The sequence below is a fragment of the Strix uralensis genome, chromosome 5 (assembly GCF_047716275.1).
Source record: "Strix uralensis isolate ZFMK-TIS-50842 chromosome 5, bStrUra1, whole genome shotgun sequence".
Taxonomy (NCBI): Eukaryota; Metazoa; Chordata; class Aves; order Strigiformes; family Strigidae; genus Strix; species Strix uralensis.
The window spans coordinates 10,653,340-10,676,766 of record NC_133976.1 but is presented as its reverse complement, the minus strand read 5'-3'; the positions used below and the strand labels follow the sequence as shown (position 1 = coordinate 10,676,766).

Below are 23,427 nucleotides of genomic sequence, written 5' to 3'. Positions count from 1 at the left end.
AATATCCTACTGTAAGTCTTTCCACACCAGTTTCCCTCCTGCTTCTCTCAGCTGTGAAATGCTCTGTACTTAGTGAAAGTACCTCACTGTTTAGTTAACAAAACAGCTCACTCCCTAAACAATGGGTCATCTTTGCTGTCATCTTATCTGTCAATCTTACAAAGTGTCCCCACCTCCACTAGCAATTTGAGAACAAGCATCCCAAAGTCCCCTGATTTTAACAATAATGATATGACCTTCATATCTGTTATGGCCCTCAATAATACTAGTAGGTAGCATTTATCAGCTCTGCTAATTTAAATCAATGATTTCTGAAGTACAGAAACCATTTATTTAAAACTTTAATTTAACAACTTCCTTGGCAATATGCTGGGTTAAAAACAATACTGTGAACAAATATATTAAGAAAATTATGACAATTGTTAATTATAATTTAAAGTTACATTTACACTTAAGTTACTATAAATTACAAGTATTCTCAAATGTTTATTCACACTAAAGTTATATTTAATGCCAAAATATCATAAACGAAATATTTTTTATTGTCAGTTATTTTATTTTTAAAAACCATTCAGGTTTGTTCATTACTTAATTTACATTTAAAGTACCCGTTCTTGCCTATAGACATATCACTGTACACATAATCCTACATCAAAACACTAATATTAATATTACAGTAATCTACTAATTAATATTTTATTAAGTAATCTGCATTTCACAGGAGTGATTTATTATATGCCTTGCCTATAATAAAATCAGATACTACCTTGAATATAAACTACACCTGTTCTTACAGATATTGTACCCAATATGAGAAACCCAAATATCTGATATCAGAGCAAAATCCATTTCAATTAAAAATTAAATATGAAAACAAATATTTCTAAGGACAACTCTAATGATAAGGCTGTGATCAACATATAAATATGGAGAAACCTATAGTACTCCAAATAACTTTGGGAAGTCACCACCACTTAAACATTTCAGGACCTATTATTCTGAAAAATGTACTCTTGGATATTCTCCAGCCCTCAATGACAGAATTATATATACTCTTCATGAAAAGTCAGCAATGAAGCATAGTTAAAAATGTTATGGTTTGTATGTTATATTTACATTTTTGTTCCCTTTTTTGAAGAAGAAAGTGGTTAAGGGGAATTTGTTGGGCTACATTTTAAAAAGATACACACTTCATTAAAATCAAAGGATTTTTCCATCTGGAAATATCATGCCCCTCTCTAAAATTTCACCTATGACATTTGATTGTTATTTTTTACTTCCAGTATGTTCATACCTATTAAGACATGGCCAACCAAACACACTGTGATCAATTCAGATGAGCTACTAGAAAATCCAAACATTGTTCAAGCTCAGAATGCCTCCTAGGAGATGATGGACAGACTGTGTCCATCCAGTGAAAGTGAATCTGTCAGATCTTGGGTGTCCAAAGGGAGATGAAGTGATACAGTGACTTGTAAAGCAGAGACAGAAGGCATCAACTAAAGTTAAGCTCAGAAATAGGTAGACAACAACTTGTGATGGAACAACTTTAGCCATTCTCCTTGTAACTTCTGATGGTGACACTATCTGTGAGTCCAATGTGTAGTACCTACGCAATGACCAAACCAGAGGAGATGGCAATGAATATTGCTATTGTCTGCCCTGTTGTTGAACCTCAGTGTATGCCATAATATCACTGCTATGAATAACAGGAAACTGAATATGGGAAGGACTGTTATTTGTACAGTAAGGAGAAGAAGAAGTTACACAATAAGGAGGGACTTCTTTTATCACTAGAAATGAATGTGATGAGAAAATTCAAATTTCTTTTTAAGACTACCACAATATGAATATATTTTCTATCATTTTTGTATGTATAGTTATCTGCCCCATGATATGTCATGCAAAAATTATTCTGCACATCCATGTTCTGAGATCATATGCATGTAACTTACAATAAATAATGTCTGGTCTTTCTGCTTTTTCCGCTATATTCTGCAGCCTGGGAACTAGGATATTGTCATTAGCTACATCTATTCTTAAATGACTCTTAATTTATTTTCTACTGGGTTGGCCATCACATACACAAAGACAGCAACATTGTCAAACTTGTAAACATACCATAAACATAAGATTTTTAAATGAATAACAAAATACTGCAGAAACAATGCTGCTAAGGATCATATATATATTCAATAGCTCTTGGCAAATGAAAAATGTATTCTAATCAGTAAGAAAAAACCCACACTTTTTTCTTGTAAAGCGGAAGTACTTTTGTTCATGCTAAATTACTGGGCCTTTCTGAGTAGCTGAATGGCATTTTTTATGAAAGTTTGCCTACTGTGAGTTTTTAATACTGGACAAATTTAGCTCTAATACAGACATTGATGGGAGGATCTTCTTGAGACATGAGGAACAAGGAAACTTATAAAATCTGCAGGTTGGATAAGACTTTAAAAGCAGCAAAAGCAACCTCTTTGACTAATGGCAAAAATAACCTAATGTAGAATGCATTTGTACTATTCTAGTGGCATTTCTACAGTGTCAATGTCAATACTTCATTCAACTATTTTGCATTAGAAGTTTTTGCTTTAGAAGCATTAAGTATTCTTACACTACCTCACTTTTAATATTCTTACTGGGAAACATAAAAATTACTGCTTTAAAAAGTCCCCAAGTTCAGTCAGAACTCTATTAAAAGAAAACTGTGATTAAAAAAAAAAAAAAGTCTTGTCACTTTTTTGAATTATTTATAGCTAACAAGATTACATTCTGTTGCACAGAACAGGAATTTTATTTTGCAAAGGAACTAATGATTTTTAAAAGGCCATTCTGTTTATAGAAGAAATAAAGATATCTACATTATCTAAAAAACAAAGTTTCAGAGAGGGAAAAAATTACTTTGGTTGACTAAACTGTTTAATCTGTATTTGAATTTTGTATTATTAGAATGAAACATTTTATTTGTGTCTGAAAAAACTGCTTACAGATAAGCCTTTTTCTCCTTATTCTGGCTGCCTGGTCTGTATTTTGTTATTAATGGCATGTATTAGAGTAATGATGTCAATTTACAATATATTAATTTCTACCTGGTTACCCAACCTAAGCACACGATCATTCCTCAGTAAACATAAGAAGGTAGTAATAAGGGCCCTTATATAACACAGCTGATGTATTGTAAATATATGTCCAATTTACACCATGGTAATGTGTTCATGTAGATTTTCTGTGAGTTACAGCATGACTATTTTATACTGGCAAACTGCATGTCAGAACTGTCCAAGATTTCTAGGCATCATTGTTAGAACAGCTAACTGCTATTGCACATGTGAATAATTAATATTACAAGATGTTTTCTCAGGAAAAGGACCTGTGAATCATGAGCAAAGTCAGTTTATTTTTTAAACTCTTTCTGAAGAAATCAGTTTAAAATATTACTGATAAAAGAATGTTTTGAAGAAAAAAATGGCTTTATGATATCTTAAATCATACTTTGAGACCCAAATATTTTAAAATGTTTCAATATTTCAGTCACACTTCTTTCAAAGAATGCCAGATCTTTAATATAATTGATATCTGTGATTTTTCCAAGGATCATTCTACTGATTGTACTGGATCAGAACTTTAGCCTCTCTATGTCTTTAGCGACTTGTTGGAGTGTTGCCATCTTCTTTTTCTAGTGAAAAATGAGGATAGTATTATTTACTTATCTCACTGGAATACTACAAGAGTTAGTAATTACTATTTGAACAGATTTGGATACAAAATGGCATCAGCAGTTTGTCAAGTGCAGAAAGTATTAGGTTTTCTCTTGCATCCCTATTTAAAAATACAGCTACCTCAAATCCTTCAAGTGATTCTGTCCTGAAATACGTGTAAAATATATTCTTCAATGTCTAGATATTGTCCTTTACCCACTGAAATAGAATCAATGTGTGATATCTAAATTTTTATCTCCTCTTTTGCTTAATCACATGCTCTCTTGGGAAGAATTGTATCCAGCAAAGTTTGATGTACAGCAGGGAGAAACATTAAAATACTTCAATTAAAAATAAAATAAAAATTCGAGTTATTTTTATGAAGTACAAGCTAGGTGAGGAACCAGTTTTATTTTTAATTCTGAACAATTTGAGATGCTTCTTATTTTTTATTCTTAGGATTTTTTCAAGAAGCAAAAAAGGGGAAAAAAGGAAGAAGTCTTTTTGTGTAAAAACAGCTATTCTTTTTTTATTCATTCAATTCTGGCTTGTATTACAGACTGTTTTAATTTTAAAAATATTTACAAGTAGATATGTATGGGTTTGTTTTTTTGGTTTTTGGTGGTTTTTTTTCATGAAAATTCTGCTTTACAAACTTTAGCTAAGTGTGCTTCAAAGTCTGATAATGAGAGAAAAAGAAAGGTAATCCCTATCTATTATTAACTCAAGAAGTCTTGATTTCAGTTAGAAGGCAGTGGGAGGAAGTAAAATATAAGTGAAATAAGAGTGAAATATACCTGTGTGCCACATAAGAAATCACTAATTAATCTACAATTAAAATCTGTCACTATCAGAGACAGAAATTCAATATATGTATCTTAGATTTGTCCAGAGTATAATATGCTTTCACCTCCTCATAGAAAATAAAAATGACCAGACAGGATTGAGAGTAGCATGTGATGAAAATTTTCCCTTACAAATGTTTTTCCACTAAAAAAAATGGAATTTTTAACAACAGTAACAAAATTCCAAGTCTACTTCTTAGGTTTTCTGATATGAATTTAAAAAAATCCCCAGAAGTGACATTTTTTTAAGCTTACTCTTCTTGGAAAGTCCTGCAATACTGTCTTATGTTTGATACAAGATAATCAAATTGGTATAGGATTTTCTTAGACCTCCTTCTTGTTTCTTCCAGCAGGGATGATGTCTGGTTCTAAGCATCATTCAGAGATTCCCTCGGTCCAATCAGGGGACACCATACCTCTTGACATCATCAAGAGGATGAAGGACAACATTTGATAGGAGATATATTTCAGACAGGAAACTTGGTTTATAAAAATAGTAGTACTTTTCACAGCACAATTCCTGAATCAGAATATTTTTCTGTCCAAATATCTTGATTATCACAAGGAAAAAAAATAAAACAAAAGAAAAATGACCTCTTTTACTGGGATTATTTGAAAACATAATTTCGGCAAAGGTTAAACACTTTTCCTAAACCTACTCCTACTTTCATAACATAATAATTATCAACTAATTTGCGGTGCTGATATAAAAAACCCATCATTTTTCATTTATCAACAAATTGTGTATCTTATTCATTTCAGCTGATAAAGTGACTTGTTGGTGTCTTCATATCCAGCAAATGCATTTAAGAAATGCAGACATCTAGTACACAATATCATAAACTCATCCATGCATCTGACTTGAGAGACCACCAAGAACCCTGCCTAAAAGTACTTGTCCATATGAGATAAGCAAATGAAATAGTAAAAAGATGTAAAGGTTGCATACTTTAACATACCATATTTAGGTATCACAAAGTATTCCTCAAATGTTTATGATATTTTGGTATTGCAACACATGGTACACCTTACTGTCACAGATCCCTTTTGGGATTAAGAACTATGAAAACACTCCAGTTTCAACAATTAAACTCCAAAGTCCAGAGAGTCTACAGAAACAGGGAAATAAATCAGAAATATTGGAAAAATGTTTAAATAGGAACTTTGCTTTAGTTTCAAATGCTTAACTGCTTGAGCCTGAAAATCATGCAAAAAGTATTGAAAAGTCACAGATAGAGCATAGGACTAACTGGTGAAACTTTCACTCAACAGGAGTCATTGATTTTATAATTTAGAGTTATCCCATACAGAGAATAACAATAAAAAGCAGGAATACATAAAGGAGAGGGTCTGTCAGGATCAGATTCTAAATTGTAGCAAGGAAGAAGGGGGGTGGGAGCAAGAAAGCCACTTACTATTTTTCCTCTCACTGCTTCTACATGGTCAGTTCCTGGCAAAGGTGCTATTTGATCAGGAATTTCTTCTTCCTGAGCTTTTTCAGCTTTCAAAGCCGTTTGTGAAATCCCAGTTGCCAAACCCTCTTTCTTAATATCCTCTTGCTTCTTAGCTTGCAATCCCTTATAAAGTGCTTCAGTTTCTGCTTTCTCTTCAGCAACATGGTCTTTAGTCTCAGCTGTAATTTGTTCTTTTTTGTCCTCTGGATGTGGTATGGTCTCTTCTGGGAGAACAGTTTTTTTATCTTCTTCCAAAGTGCTTAGGGGTTTCTTTTGGTCTGAACTTATTGCAGGAATTTTATCTGCTGAAAGTGTCTTTGACAATTTCCCTTCCTGAAGGTTTGATTCTTCTTTTTGAGCTTCCTGTTGGATTTTCTCCACTGATGAAGTTTTCATGATTTTCTCATGTTGAAGTTTTGAGTCTTCTTTCTGAAGTCCCTGTTGGATTTTATCAACTGAAACTGCCTTTGACAATTTGACCTCCTGAAGTTGTGCATCCTCCTTCTGAACTGCAGGTTGGATTTTGTCAGCTGATAGTGCCTTTGCCATTTTCATCTGTTGGAGTTTTGGGTCTTCTTTCTGAATTCCATGTAGAATTTTGTCAGCTGAGGGTATCTTTGCCAATTTTGCCTCTTCAAGTTTCATGTCTTCCTTCTGAACTCCATGCAAAATTTTATCAGCTGAGGATGTTTTTGCCAGTTTTGCCTCTTGAAATTTTGCATCCTCCTTCTGAACTCCATGTAAAATTTTATCAGATGAGGCTGTCTTTGTCAGTTTTGTTTGCTGCAGCCTTGGGTCTTCCTTCTGAGAAACATGTTGGATTTTATCAGCTGAGGGTGTCTTGACAAGTTTCCCCTGCTTAAGTTTTGCATCTTCTTTTTGAATTCCTTGCTGGAGTTTCTCAGCTGACAATGTTTTTTCAAGTGTCCCCTGTTGAAGTTTTGGAACTTCCTTCTGAATGCCTGGTTCTTCTTTCGGTTTTGCTACTGCTGGAGTAGGCGGTGTGGAAATCTTCTGAGGAGAATGTGAGACAGCAGGCATAGGCTGTTTTTGAGGAGTAGCAGGTGGTTTGGATACTGGTTGTGAAGGGCCTGTTTTCGGAAGTGGCACCTTGCCCATATCCCCAAGTTGTCCTGACATTGCCCTTTGGGTCTGGCAGTTTAAGCACAGCCACTCCTGTACCTGTGATACAACAAACATAGGAAGTTACTTATTTGAAAACTTAACAGTAAAATCATACGATGTTTTCAACTGATACAACTGAATACTTTTAATCTGAACACTATGCATACTGAGAAGTTATTTTCCTTGTTTGCTGCTCTTGCAGGAAGATCCATAACACCTTTCTAACAGAAATGAAGCATGTCGGGTTCCAGAAAGCCAAGATGAACAAATATAAAAATGCACTGTGAAAACTAACAGCAATTACATTCTTCCAAAGTATTGATGACCTTTATGTATAAAGTTTGCTTATATATTTCCAACATCTTTTGTTTTCTAAAGCCTCTCTAATCTATCAATAGGTCACTCTAATTTTGTAAATCTGAGTAAAAGGGGAACAGCTGGGAATCATGGCTCTTTTTGTTTCTCTTCAGAAGTTATCTTCCCCTCTTGAACTTGTGTATATTATCAGTGTATAAATTTAATATGGCTGTAACCCAAAAGGAAGATCTGCTGTCTGCTCTCTTTAACATTAAATCCCTGCTGCATACTGGCTCCTTTCACTCTTCTTCCCAGAAAATCAGAAAAAAAGGACAAATGCTTATATCTGTGCAAAAGATCTTGTTGCAAGTTGCCTAGCTACTATATGAGAGGAGTAGTCTCACTGTTTCCAGTGGGATTTGGGGTATAGTTTCTTTAAAATAGCAAAAGGAAATTTTAAACACAGGAAAGTACTGAAAGAAAAAGCCCAGAATCTTCTGGATACTAGAACAGATAACGAAGCTTTAATTCACTAGTGGAATTATCTAAACACTGGAGGATAATAAGTCTATGCTGTACATTAAAATCTTTGTATGCTTGTTTTTAACTCCTTTTACTGTGATGATGGAAGGTCTCAGCAATTCAGTTATTGTATTTTTCTGATTTAGAGAACTTAGTGGCCTACTGAATATGAAGCACATGAAAAACAGCAAAATTGTTCTATTAGTAATTATATAGTTAATACTGCAGATTATATTAGGATAGTATGGATGACTGATCAGTTATATACCATTCAGTATTTCAGAACATCCAGTTGTATATAATCAGTTGTCCAGAAGATGTGGCATTTAGTCAGAAGAAGGGGTATCTGGCAGAAGTGTGCAACCCCAGAAACATTCATGAATTTTATATTAACAAGTAATACAGTAATAAACACCAAAAGCAGAGACTAGAACTCCAGCTCTGCTCCTGCCATCAAAGAATGCCCAAATGACTGGGACGTAAGCACCAGACTCCCTGTTCTACTTCTGACTCCATGTAACCTTCCTATTTCAGTGTAAAGAGGGGCCTAACTTCAAAAAATGCACTGTCAGGTTTTCCTACCAAGAATACTTAGCACTTGGTGATGCCAGCATATTGTCATATTTCTCACAGAGTGATAAGGGTTGGTCATGATAGGATCACAAATGGCTTTTCAAGATAGTTAACAAGTGAGGCATCTCTCTACTCATCTCTAATGATGGAGGTTATGTGCTCAGCTCTCACATCCCAGTCAGGATACATCTAAGCATTGGTGCTTAGTAAAGCTTCTGTGCACAGTAGGTATGTCCAGGATACTGTGATTTTTGGCATCTTTAGAAATTAAGACATTTCAAGATTAGCTGGTTTCAAACACTCTCTGGAATTATCTAAAATCTACCAAAACCCCAATTTGTGAAGTCTATCTGCATACTTCAGATCCAAATCCCATTATTAAATGGCTTTACAATTTTCTTGGGTTTTAACTGTTTTTAAAATAATTGAATCATTAATATGATGCTGTCCCTTTGAAAAAATAGCTGATTAAGCTAATAAGTGAAATATAAATTGCAGATGATATAATTGCATGTGAAGCAAAATTTAGTGAGAAAAGGCTACGTGGGCTAATTTTGTTGAAATGCAGCTAAGAGGCTATTTAATATATAAAATAATTTCCTTTGACGAATTTTGTTTCAGGCACAAGAAATGCAAGAATGCATGCATTATCATCCAGGTCATCTAACAATTGCCTTGTGTATTTATTATTCTACTTTTATAGAAAATGACCAAACTAGTGAGTCCTACTACATGACACAAATAAATATTTATTAAAATTATTTGACAATATTGTCCTAATAAATTAATTTTAATGACTGAATCAGCTGTCTCCAAATACAATGAAGCCCATAACAGTCACTCCAAACTGTATCAGACTATTTAGGTTTAATTTTTATTTGGAAAAAAGCATTAAAACATAATCCTTCACGGAAGATTATCCTCCTCCATAGGACCTAAAGTGCTCCAACAACACGTCAGTTGTCTGGGAAGTACTAATTAAGAAATACAAATAAAAGTAACTTCTCTTTTAAAGAATGTGTAAAATACAGCTTAGTTTTCTTACAACTATTTCTGTTAAAGGGGTTTATCTGGAACTTTTACTACAGTTTCCTCCCTTTTTATGGGCAGCAACATTTTCTTCCTAGAAAATAATATTAGAAGTCGTATGTTGTGAACTGTCTTTTATAAACTTAAAATAGAAGTAATACACCAGGAAATAAATTTGGCCCACAGAAAATCATGATGTTAGCATTATCAGGAGTCTGTAAGTGACTAAATATACTAGATAACATTTAGCATAAATAGACTGCAGAAAAAAGTTCCAATTACATAGTATCCTTGATTCTTTTGTCATAATGTTTGTAAAAACCACTACACAAAGTTGGCTAGATAATTATAATAAATCAATTTTTTATTAAATTTATTGGAGGGTCCAAAAGATTTTAAACCCACTAAAAAGAAGGCAGGTTTTTCCTTCTTCAATCAGCCTGACAAATACTGATTTTACAATGTAAGCAGAAATAATACCATTATTATTTGTGCTAATATAGCTTCTGCCAGCACAGGGCATGGGAATAAGACAATATTTAAACGTTATTAAGCTTCTCTAATCTATCCTTATCCATCTCTAATTTCATAAAGACATAATTAAGTGGTTTCTACCATGAAATAATCCATGGTTTAAGAGTATGCTGATTTTACATACATGCTATGTAGGTATTCTTAAAGAACATGTTACTTTATACATTAAACGCACATATTCTTCTCACAGTACCATTTGTTTGTGACTTAATTTCCATTTATTTCCTTATAGCATATCCAGCTTCTAGGGTCTCTACATTTGTTTCTTTTCTATACATCTGCATTTGGCTCTTACTACATCTCCTAGCTCTGTTGGTTAGGTAAATCCCATTTAGTACCTCTTCAGCTGCATCCTACTCACTGCTCATACACTTGCTCCTTCTAAGATTCATCAAGTCACTTCCCTTCCCTCCTTTAAATCTTTCACAGACTCAATTCTTTGAGCTGCCTATAATAACCTTAGCAACTTTAGAAATAGTATTAAGTATTTAAAAACCAAAACAGTTATCCAGCCACTGTTGCCTCTCAGTTTTGCTCACTGTCCCTATTCAGTCTCTTTTCCCTGGAGGAAAGTTCTTCAACTCAAGGACTGTGCTTTGTGCTGAGCACATAGTAGAACAAGTCTCTTAAAAAGAAAAATAATGACAATTAACACTGGCAAAGGAAGGTGATGATGAGCAAACTGGCAAACTGCCCTAAATCTTGTCAAGAGATGGAAGTCCCAATCTTTCCTCCTTGCCACACTGATGCAAGTGATGGTAGTGAAATGACGTGGAATTGTCCAGATACGCAGTGATTTAATCAACCTTGCTATTGTCCTCTTGGGCTTTTGTTACATATGCATCTATTTACCACTTTATTTTTTAGTGTTGCTAAATAGGCATGGCAAATACTTCTCCCAAGCGATGTGTTTTAAATTTCAATCTAAGTTTTTATAATCATGTGGATATTTGATCACAAAAGAGCCTACAAAAATCTTCTTATATCACCAGCCCTCTAGCTCCTGATTCTCTGTCAGAATGGTTCTCTGTAAAATCAAATCTTGTACCATGAAGTCACATGTCTCAGTTTTAGACTTGTCTTTTCCTCAGGTAACCTCATGCCCTGAATGCAAGCTTTTTCCTAAGGCTATCTTTTCAGTTAGCCTGTCAACCCAAATTTATTAGGACCTGGGAAATGGACATCATCTTCTTTCAGCAGTCTTCACTGGATAAATCTTAGTTTTTATAGAATTCTTCACACCCTTTGGTTCCAGAATTGGCAGTAGACACTATTATGGGCATCACAAGTGATCACAAGTGTGTTTTAATATTCTGAATCCATGGCTCTCTCCCTGTGTTTTCAGCAATCCTTACAATCCCATATTGCTGGACAGAACAAAGTAGCTGTGTCACAGTGTTTTCCTCATTCAGTTCTGTAATAAACAAATGTCATCATCTAACACTCATTGTGAATGCCTATTTTTTTCAGTTGTCATGCATGAGCTCAGGCATTTCAGTTCCTTTGCTTTTGTATTCACATACCACAATGTTAGATAATTTCAAGCTGAAAATAATAGGTCAACTATAACATCTCCCTGTCAGTCAAGGATTTTTTATTGCAGTATGTTGATAAATTCATTAGCCACTCTTGGCAAATGCAATTGGTAGAGTTTTTCTCTAACTGAAAGTAAATCAAAGTACTTACTATATTTGTGAAGGTGAAAACAAACACTTCTTCCCATAAAACATCTCTAAGTTACTTAGGAGGCAAATGCTTTAGTTTCATTTATATACCAACTAACTACTTCCTTTGTCATGGTTAGATCCTATCTTTATCCCTTCCTAATTCTTCCTCCTCACTGCTCTCAGTAAAACAAAATCATAAAACCAACACAGGAATGAAAAAAGCATTAAGAAATAAATCTCTGAAAAATTAAAATCCTTCTGATTTCAGTATCTAAGATAATCACATTGCAAAACAATCTTTATCAAAACCCATATGCTAATTCTAAAAAAATGAATATATCTATGAAAAGAAAAGCATGCTTTTTCTTCCTAACTACCTCATAAACAGAACAGGGGAAGAAACAATGCAGGCAGTCACTAAAATATTTTTCTTATTACTCAAATTTACCGAGTTCTTTTTTACTAAGGATAGATTTGAGTATGATTCTTAGAAAACACAATAAACATACATTTAAAAGTAAGACATCTCTGGTATAAATACTAATATAAACTAGTTGTTCTGAGGCTCTAAGACAGTTTTACCTTGGATATTTATTTTTAATTGATTTGGTTTTTATTTTTACAAACTTGTAGAGCATGTTTCCAAGTTCTTATACGGATAAATCACTTAATGAAATAATAGAAAAAGTAACCAAATAGCCCACCCAAAGAGGAAAGCAATCTGATAAGCATAGCAAACTCCATCTTGAAGATCAGAAAAAACAGGAATGAGAAAAGAATTTCCAAAAATTGCGCAAAGTCAAATTCTGCAAATGAAATTTAAACAAGAAACAAAATATTTCATATCCTCATAGATACAAGATATCCACAGTGCAGCTAAGATTGCTTCAGAGTTAAAGGTGTGGTCCACATATGTGCTTAATCTGAATTTTTTATAACAGAACACAAGCAAATGTCAACAGGAAATGAGCACACAGAACAGAAATCATCATACTGGATGTTGAAATGCATGATCATAGTCTAATAATATTCATTAAAGTATAATTGCATAAGCCAAATGAAGCAGCTATGAGATATACATAATCCACCCAAACTGAGAGACACACAGTTTACCCACATTCAACTTACATACACCTTTATTTAATGTGTAGAAGTGTTTCTGGTAACTACAGCTCTGCTAGTCCAATTTAAATGTTTATAAAGTTTTAGAAAATTATTTGAAAGAAAGTTGAATTGATCCTTCTGATGAAGAAAAGAGCCATATACTAAAAGGCAATATGGGTTTACTGGAGGAAGACTGTGTCACATAAACCTTGTATTTTTTGCTTTGATAATATCATTTATTCTATGGGTAAAAATGAAACTATTACACACTGAGAATACCTGGATTCCAGAACAATAACTGAACCTGTGCCATCATGAAATGATTAAGTCAAGTTAGCAGAGATGAGTTAAGAGATTGCCAGGTAGGGAAGACACATCCTATAGAGGGAAATTACCCTACATTCTTCTCTGATGCTTTAGTTACTTTAAAGCAGATATGTATTCAGGCTTTGGAAGCCTTCACATCTTCCTGCCCTGGAAAGATATATTGTAACATGAGGCCAGAGTTACTCTTCCTCTTGTGAGGTCCCTCTCCTGTTTGTTGCAAAACGGCCCTTTTTGCAAACAGAAAGAGAGATGGAACTCTTGAAATCCTTGGACCAGAGGTTCAGATGTCTAGGATGCAAGGCCTAGGTTGGTGCAGCACAACTGAGAGTCCTCAACTGAGTTTTACTGATAAAAAGGCTGTTAAGATGTGAGAAGGTATTTGAGACAAAGCCAGGTGATGTAACAAAATTTAAGGAAAAAAAAAAAAAAAACCAAAACCAAAACCAAAGAGCAAAACCACCAAGAAGAAAAATACTGACATGAAGAGGTGTAAAACCAAAAGAAAAATACACAGAAGTAGATGGCAGCAACTCAGCAACAGTGACACTTGGTTGGCTTGTTCCTAGGAGCAGAAGTTGATGCCTCCTAACCTGACTGATGGTTGTCTGGCCAGAAAACACTATCCAAGGGCCTCAATGAGGTGGTGAGTATATCAACAGTTCTTCAGATGTATCTGTCTGCCGTGTGTACTCATCAACAAATAATTGCTCTGTACTCCTGAAGTCTGTACATCTTCCTTGCTGAGTCCCTCTGCATATGGTAGACATTGCCTGAACAGAACGACGCAGAGAGGGAAGGTTACATTCCCATCTAGAATGGGAATAGTGGCCTCCTGAGCATTTCTTTGGGATGTGTGAACTACAAATTCAAATCCCACACAGACTGAGGACTCAGTTCTCCTACCTTTAGGGGAAATTTTCAATTTGCTAGACTTACATGTAAAAAAGTTACCACCACCATTGCACAGAATGACAGAGAGACATACGTATTCAGAGCATGACCACCAAATCAGACTGTAGATCTGGCAGGAGAAAAACATACAAAAATAAAATACAAAAAACCCACTCTCTATCCAAAGATTGTTAGGCAGGAGGTAAAAGCCTAAGTAGCTTTCTTGGCAGAGACAGGATCCACAGTTGAGCCTCTATGGTGTCCAGAATTAGGAAAATATGGAAAGGTTTTCATAGATACTGTGTGCCTGTGGAGGTCACAGGCAGTTTTGCAGGATCATTCTCCTGAATCCATACACATAAATTTTGTCTAAAATGTCACTTAGGATCTTAAACATGTTTTTGGATTTCAACCCAAGTGAAGAAAGTATGTGCAAACAAATGCTTAGTCAGACGGCTGATTTTTGGAGAAGTGGTTAGAAGAATAGGGCTAATTTAACCTAGGCAAATGAATCCTTCAAATATGACTTACATAGGAGGAGGGGTATGCTGGCTGCAAATCAAATGGATATAAATTGTCCATGGATAAATTTCGGTTTTAAACTAGAAGGCTTTCCTCACCGTTAGTGGTTTGGAGTGTGATACAATAGGAGTGGTGGTATGGAGAAATGCAGCTGATTTCAATATATGAAGTGATTGCCAACAAAATCATTCAATGATTCATGAAATCCTACCAGTTTTACAAATTGCATTACTGTAATAGTAGTCATGAGCAGAATGTACTATATCATCAGCATTAAATAGATTCATAGCATTTAGCTTATTTTAACGTCAATTTAAAAAAAAAAAACCAAAACCAAAAACAACCAGCAAATATTCCTGCAGAAGTTTGTCAACAGAAGGAGGAATTGATTACTTTTTTAGTTTGAGAATGACTTTTTTTTGTTTGAAGTTGCAATCAACCTGAGATTGTTACCTTTTCAATGCAAAAAGAAGACCAGCTTTTACCTCTGTCAAATAAAAATTTTCAGTATGTGACTGCAGAAGAACAAGTTATCTCGGCAACTCAGATTATTGTCATTAATTGATAAGCTTACTTTTAAGCAATCACAACTATGAAATAAAGTAAGTTCTTTTCAACTGTTTCCATTGTAGAGTTGTGTATGTACCCAGTTACCACTGCTTATGTGAATTGTTGGTGTATACATTAAAAGTCAGAAGAACTGACATGACAAAAATGGATTTTATATATTTATTTCTGTTGCCACTGGGAAGCTAATATATCAAAAATTAGTGAGAGACTCTTGCCTATTTTTCCTGTATGCATCAGTAGAAATATTTGTTATACACTTCCTGACTACTGTTATGCATAGCTTCTGAAGACAATGACTGCTCTCCATAGCTTATGCAGCTCAATTGACCTTATGCACCTCAATTATGCTATATACACAAAGGTCTCAAAAGACTTCGGTCAGTGTGTTGGAAGATACAACTAATATCAAAAGAAGAATAGAATCAAGTTTACTTCTCCTTATATCAACTTTGAAGTGCAACAGAAACCTAGAACAAAAAAATGCCATAAATAAAGATACTTAACCTTTTCCTGTTCAAAGGCATTGTCACTGACAGTGCTGGCATTTGTTCTGAACTGTGATACCTTAGCATATAGTCTGCTTGATGAGTTGCCATTTCTGCATGCTGCTGTAAGGCACTTTATTTTTTTTTTTACTTGGTATCTAATGGGCAGCAATAAAAGTAAAATCAATTTTCTTCTATGGCTGCAGTCCACAATCTTCTGTCTTAGATCATAAGAATTCTAATCATTACTGAAGGAAATAAAGCAGTTCTAATAAAAGAAATCTTAAATTTCTGAAGGCTGTTTTAGCTTGCCATCTTTAGAATAAAACGTTTTGGAGTAAACCTGTCATTAAATCCCTTTAAAGTTACCTCTTGACTTTTTTTAACTTCAGTTGCTTTAAACATCTTCTAGCATCTCTTAATGGCAACATATTTCATGCTTTTAGAAGGAGAAAGAAACATTCCAGAATATTAGAAGACATATTCAAATCACATAAATTCAAGTTTATTGGCATTACTGTATACTTATTCAGTGCAGTCTAACTGAACACTTATTCTTTAGGCTGTTAAATCTTATCTGTAGCTTAGCATTTTTCAAAACACTGCGCTAGGCACTACCTAAACAGTCAAGAAAGCAAGATTTCCACTGAACTGTGGATGTGTATTATGTAAACATTTATAATTGAGGTTGGTAACTGTTACCTTCAGTGGAGAAAATCAGGAACATTTAGAAGGCAGTTCTCACCTATCATAGGACATTAGATAAAAAGACTGGCACTTCAATAGTGCCTCTTTTTGTCTACTGACTACAGGGCAAGAGTGCAGCTGATTAGATCAGTTATTCATGTCTACAGCTAACCTAGTGAATATCACCTTGATTTTTGAGCTGAAAGAAACTGCAACAAATAAGAAAAGAATAAAGGTATGGGAGAAGGCACAATGGCAATAAGACAGCATTGACCAGTAACTTGGTGCATAGTCACCCCCTCAAAATCTGCTCTGGAGCCTTTTTCTTGGATGCAGGGACTATATACAACCACTATTTGGATCTTCCCCTCAGTTTTGTTTTTCCTTATCCTTAATGTCTTCCATTCAAGTTTGTGTTTACTGACTTAATAGAAGCTTTCAGGGACTCCAAATGTCTGAATAAACACATCTTGGATGATGGACTGATAACAACAGTATGTAAGAGCTCAAAAGGGTTCCAAACAGTCCACCTATATTTCTAAAGTGTTGGTACATTCCAAGAAATTATTCCCTACCTTATCCAGTCAAAGCCTGATGACCTTCACAGGTCCCTTTCAACTGTAACCATTATGTGATTCTGTGAATGTGCTAAAAACTAATACCCTGTCACTAGAAACTCTAACATTTTATTCAGTCAGAAGGTTTCAAAATCTAAAATCTTAAATAAAAACATCTATTTTATAGAGTGGTAGAGCAATCAGCAAATTATTCCTAATGCCCTAAGATTTTGCTTTGGCTCCAGAAAAAATAAAAGCTCTCATGGAACTGTCAGCTGGTTTGTTGTCACTAATGATCTCTTCGTTTTCTCCTACATCAAATGTTAAAGGAAGAGAGTTGTAAATACTGCAGCAGATTACCAGAAAAGTACAGAGGAACTGGCATTTCTCACATGTGTCAGGAATAATCTACTCCTTAATTTTAATAGGGTTGAGACTGCTGAATATTCCACTCAATTATGAACAGATGAAATACAGAATTTGACAACACAAGTATGACCTACTTCCTCAGGTGATGACAGTTCTGAAATGTGTATGTCCTCACCTTACTTCAAGATACATCCCAGCACCTTCAGAAAAAGCTCAAATTTTGTGTCTTTTTAGCAACTGCTCTGTTGTTTGGGAATTTTTATTTTAGTCATTAAATTAGATAGATAATAGGATTTTTATGTGTATAGTGTCTGCGTATACTTTAATTTCCTTTAGTTATTTTGCCGAAGGCCCTTAGAGGCTTAGAATTATGCTGTCAATGCACAAAAAAATGTATCACTAGTGTATACAACATCATAGATGCTAAAAAAGCAAAGCTGTCGAAAAATCACTGCGTTTTTGTTGTGGAGGGGGAACATTACTATATTTGTTTTTACTCTACATCTAACTGCACTGTCATGTGTTTGTTGTTTTTTTTTTCACGCACTGTTATAACAAGATGACTAATAGCCCTCCTCTGTATTGGCAGGTTTAGCTGTAGGGGTGCTGTTGCCCAACACAGAGTGCTTTCACAGTTAACTGCTGTCCTCCAGTCAAAGAAAGAACCCACCCCTATCACCCAAAGTCCGCATACCCTTCTTTCGTTGTGATGAACTCCATAACAGGTAAGAGGATCCATAGGGGAATCAGATTTATCCTTACTCACACCACAATTTCCTCCTCTGGCAGGACACTATGCATGCTCAATAGTGCAAGTTATTACGGTAGTCACAGCTATTCATGATATTGCCTTAAAAGATAAATTTTTCAGAAGCCAAGAACCCAATCAACATTAACTAGACTTCTTTTCAATTTTCTTTTTGTTTTTTAAGTCTATAAGATGTTTTTGAACATTGACTTTTACAACAAAATATGCATGAAAATCAGATGTGGAGAGCTTTCTGTCCTCACACATCAATGACAATTCCATCTTTATATTAACCAGTCTTCCAACCCACAAAGTTCATTCCAGCATGTTTTCAGTATTATTTTGGTATCTCGCTTTCCATTCACAAAAGACACTGGAGATTCAGTATTTACTTCTAGGATAAGAAGATAATAATAATTAAAAAACGTATTTCAGCATATATCTAACAATCATAGTCAGATGACAATTGTTGAAATGATATTTGTCTTTCACAGTTTTTTTTTAAGGAGATTCCCAATTAGATGACTAAACCATTTTCAATTTACTTGCATCCATGACTGTATTGGGTTTGTGTGGCTTCTGTAAGAAGCTGCTAGAAGCTTCCCCTACGTCTGATAAAGCCAATGTCAGCCGGCTCCAAGAGGGACCCGCTGCTGGTCAAAGCTGAGACAATCAGTGACAGTGGTAGCACCTCTGGGATAATGTATTTAAGAAGGGGGAAAAAACATTCCTGTGGCCAGTGAGAGGAGTGAGAATATGTGAGAGAAACAACTCAGCAGACACCCAGGTCAGTGAAGCAGGAGGGGCAGGAGGTGCTCCAGGTGCCAGAGCAGAGATTCCCCTGCAGCCCGTGGTGCAGCCCATGGTGAGGCAGCTGTGCCCTGCACTCAGGGAGGGTAATGGAGGAGCAGAGACCCACCTGCAGCCCGGGGGGGACCCCACGCCAGAGCAGGGGGATGTACCCGAAGGAGGCTGTGATCCCGTGGGAAACCTGTGCTGGAGCAGGCCCCTGGCAGGACCTGTGGTCCATGGAGAGAGAAGCCCACGCTGGAGCAGGTTTTCTGGCAGGACTTGTGACCCCGCGGGGGACCCACGCTGGAGCAGTCTGCTCCTGAAGGGCTGCACCCTGTGGGAAGGACCCACACTGGAGCAGTTCGTGATGAGCTGCAGCCCATGGGAAGGATTCACACTGGAGAAATTCATGGAGAACAGTCTGCTATGGGAGGGACACCACACTGAGCAGGGGAAGAATGTGAGGAGTCCTCCCTCTGAGGAGGAAGGAGTGGCAGAAACAATGCTTGAGAAACTGACCTCAACCCCCATTCCTCATCCCCCTGCACTGCTGGTGAGGAGGTAAGAGAAACTGGGAGTGAGGTTGAGCCTGGGAAGAAGGGAGGGGTAGGGGGAAGGTGTTTTAAAGGTTTAGTTTTTATTTCTCATTATCCTACTCTGATTTGATTGGTAATAAATGAAATCAATCTTCCCCAACTTGGGTCTGTTTTGCCTGTGATGGCAACTGCTGAGTGATCACCCTGTCCTTATTTCAACTCACGAGCCTTTGAACCTTTCATTATATTTTCTATTCCCTGTCCAGTTGAGAAGGGGAGTGATAAGAGCATCTTGGATGGGCACCTGGTATCCATCCAGTGTCAACCTACCACAATGACAAAAGAACATGCTGTTGTGCATTGATTAATAGCAGTATATGACCTCTATTTACATTATTCTTAACCTACTTTGATAGTATTATTGTAGTTATTCCATTTAGATCATATAGACCAAATAAATCCAAGGTTGTATTAGTGTCTGAAGTAATAATTTTATAGTAAAAGACAGTTTTTAATAACTGGTTATTTACAAACTAGTTTACTCAGAACTTTAAAAAAGTTATTTAATCCTTCTTGGCCATATGTAGATGTTGAGTAGCCATAGTATGCTCCTTTGTACCCTTTTTTATAACAGTCTCAAAGAATAACTGTTTTCTATGCCTTTTAGCAGCTGAATCACTATTCCCCACACAACTGGTGAGCAGAGAGCATGAGTATTCCCATCCCATCATTGCTATTACTTGTTCTAAACTGACAAAATGTCTAGTGTCATGGATGACACTAAAACAACAAACAATTCCAGCCCCTGTAGAGCTTGCGGTCTATTCAGTCCTGTGTTCAATGTTGACCTTTTATGAACGAGTCTAGAGAAAATAATTTTTGTTCAAAAACTAGGGATTAGCTATAAAACTACATGAGATGAATTCTGTAGTAAAAAGCAGAACTAATCTTAATGCTTCAGAGTGCATAGTGGTCAGTGGATCTTTATCACATCTCAGAATATATATTTGATGATAAACTACAAATACAACCTTTTTATCTGAACCTTAATGGATCATTTTAATAAACAGCTCAACCACTCTCTGCAAAATCTTTTTTATTTTGGTCATCCCCAATAGAAATACAGAAACAACTGATATATATCATTACTCTGAAAAATCATTTTGCATTCTGTTTGCTCTTGCAAACCAGATAATCCTAAAACTAACATGTGTAGTTCATCTCAACAATATGCTTTGCAAGACCAAAAATTTCTCCTAAGACAGACTTAATGTGTCTGCCTTTTGCTCATATTTAGTCTATTACTGCATGAATAGTCCTTTTTACGAAGAGGGATCTGCATGCTATTTCACATAAGGGCAATGGCTGATCTATACTCCAAGTGAAATGCTATGGAGGAGGTTGGAAATACTTGCTTAAAGTGTAGAAGGGTTGGTTGTTTTTTCTTTTACTCCTAGCTCCATCCAGTCTCATCTCACCTAAATTTTAATACTTAACTGAGGAGCTAAAGTTTTGACCCTGGCTACTCAAATTCACTCACCAGGCTATGAGACATTTCCTCCAGATATGATCACCAGCAGTGAGCTGACTATTCCTGATTAGGCAAAGAGCCTGCAGCAAACTATGTTCCAGACAAACCTCATTTCAAGGATGAATCTGAGATATGCTGAGAGCCTACACTAAGGTTCAAAGATAAACTTTTCTTAAAATGCTAGCCTGAAGTAAGGTCCTAAATCTGTAATCTGATACGTAAATAAATGGTCTGGTTTTTGAAAGCTCTAAATACCTAAAGACACTTCCACTGACTCCCATTTTTCAGTTAATCTCTCCTGTTTGAATCTTACTTTAATCAGAGCCACAGTGTGCATATCTGTTTCATCACTTATGTTTATTGTACTTGGCTTTATCATTTGAGTTTATTATCATTTAGTAATGATTTATGTATAATGTCTGCTCTCCGTGTTATGTGCCTGATACATCAATCTTTTAGGTGCCTGAAAATGAGAGGGAAAGGCAAAGAAATGAGCAGACAAAAAAAACCAGGGAATAATTCATAGTTGAGGAAACAGACTATTCCCAAGGAAGAGAGCACAGGTCCAGCAGAAAGTGAAGGAAAATCACTTACCTGTCTTTGGAAAATTATATTAATCTTTAACTACAGATACAGTAAAATGGTTGTATATAATGATTTCCTGATATACTGGCAGCTGCCACGGCAGTAAAAAGATAATAAAGCAAACAAAAGAAACAGATATTACATCTGTGCAGAAGGATCACAACTCTGTGTGATATGATACATGCTGAGAAGCACATACACCTTCCAGAAACTTCTTGAGGTCTTCCCAGCGAATATCTCTCCTAAACATCTAAAATGAGGAGGTGAAAACAGTACTGACCTCCCTGCTTTAGGATCATGACAAGGGCAGTGTGAAGAGATGTCAGAGCACAGGAGCTCTCAGAAATAGTCACAGCTGCCATCTCTTACAAAAACACTGGCTGGTTTTGCAACATATGCATCAGAATAACACTTTATCATTAGGTGTGGCCATTTGCACTGATAAGAGGCAAGTTCCCAAGCTTCAAGGCAACACAGTCCAAAGTCCAGGGAAAGGCAATGGGAAAGATGAGGTGCAGGTGCTAAAGGGGAAAACCAAGTTTTTTTAGTTTCTTGGCTTCCGCCTCCTTTGAGATTTATGCCGATTATGTCTCAAGAAGACTGTGGTAGACACATTGTAATTAATGCTAATCTTTTCTGTATGTCCTGCTCATTGATTTTACCTTGTACTTTCCTGCCTACAATTTTGCCCTTGTACAGCTACAGAATAGAAAATACTGGAAAGATTGTCTTTAAAGGAATATACCATTTAGTCAGCAAGATAATCCTGTCGAATGTTGTAACTCTAAAAAGGAAAGCATGCTGTGTACTTCCATAATTTGGCAAATATGTACATGAAGAATCAAAATAAGACAGTTTTCTTGGAAAACTTCAGACCAATATTCATTAAAATTTCTTCTCAATATTTTTTACAGAAACATGTTTGCAATCTGTTTAAAAGCATAACACACTGTGATGCTACAGTATGACTTAAAGCAGATGTTTTCTTGTCATTTAATGTGCAAATAAATCCTATATACTCCAGCAATCATACATAATAAGCTTGAGTTCACTTTCAAGAGACACCATGAGAACAATTATGCAAAGAAAATACCAAATAATCTAAACCCATGTAAGTCTGCCCAAAACAAATGTACTGCTAACTCTCAATATAAATATTAAATGTAAGAGGAAAAGACAGGTTTTAACTGGTAGGAAAAAAAAAGAAAACAAACAAACCACAAAATAAACCAAAGCTAGTGAAATGAGGGGACTTAATTTTTCTGTCTTGTTAGTGTTATAAATCAGTGGTAGCTCCTTGGAAGTAAATATGGGTAAGACCCCAAAATGAGTTGAAGTATGGTAAGAGTACTCAGTTTCCCAATGGACTGGCAATGTCTGCTAATAGACACATGCACTGTGCTGTAACCTCATGCCAAAGTTTTGCAGTCAGGGTAAAACCTCAAACTATATAATCCACAGAGTCCAAGAATGCATTCATAAAATGGAGCTTCTTAAAATATTAACCTTATTTCTATTTTATGATGAAATATTTGTTTCTGTAAGATTGAATAAGTTTAATTAAAACTCCACAATTATTTCTAAGAAAAAGTACCAAATATTTCTAATCTGGAATGCTACATTAATTACTTTAAGATTTAATCTTGTAAAATTCAGTTTTTAATGTCTCAAAATACAATGGTACTGCTTTGGTGGTTATGAAGTGGGAAGAAAAATCTACACAGATAGCAAAAAATAAAGTGTCCCCAAGATGATCTTACTGCAGTCCTTAGTTGCTCTTTCACTACTTTTTGCTATCTCCAGAAGAATAAAGGATCCTCTCAAAGCAACTATGTTAGCTCAGCTTTAATACTAATTAGAAAATTACTTAGCTAGTTAAGATGATTCAGAATTTCTCCTTGATGAGAAGACAGAGGATCTCTCTCCATATCATCAGCCAATTGCTCTAAGATACTAATTTTTTCATGAAAAGGGCAGAT

The 23,427-nt window shown here is 35.5% G+C and overlaps 1 protein-coding gene across 1 annotated transcript in view; it reads right to left on the bottom strand.

The window, feature by feature from the left end:
- The window catches only part of PCLO (piccolo presynaptic cytomatrix protein), a 382,484-nt gene that overhangs the window by 203,767 nt on the left and 155,290 nt on the right, over positions 1-23,427 (bottom strand). The window contains exon 4 of the mRNA XM_074869854.1: positions 5,959-7,179. Within this exon, the coding sequence (XP_074725955.1) occupies positions 5,959-7,179 (1,221 nt within the window). The remainder of the gene's footprint in view (positions 1-5,958; positions 7,180-23,427) is intronic.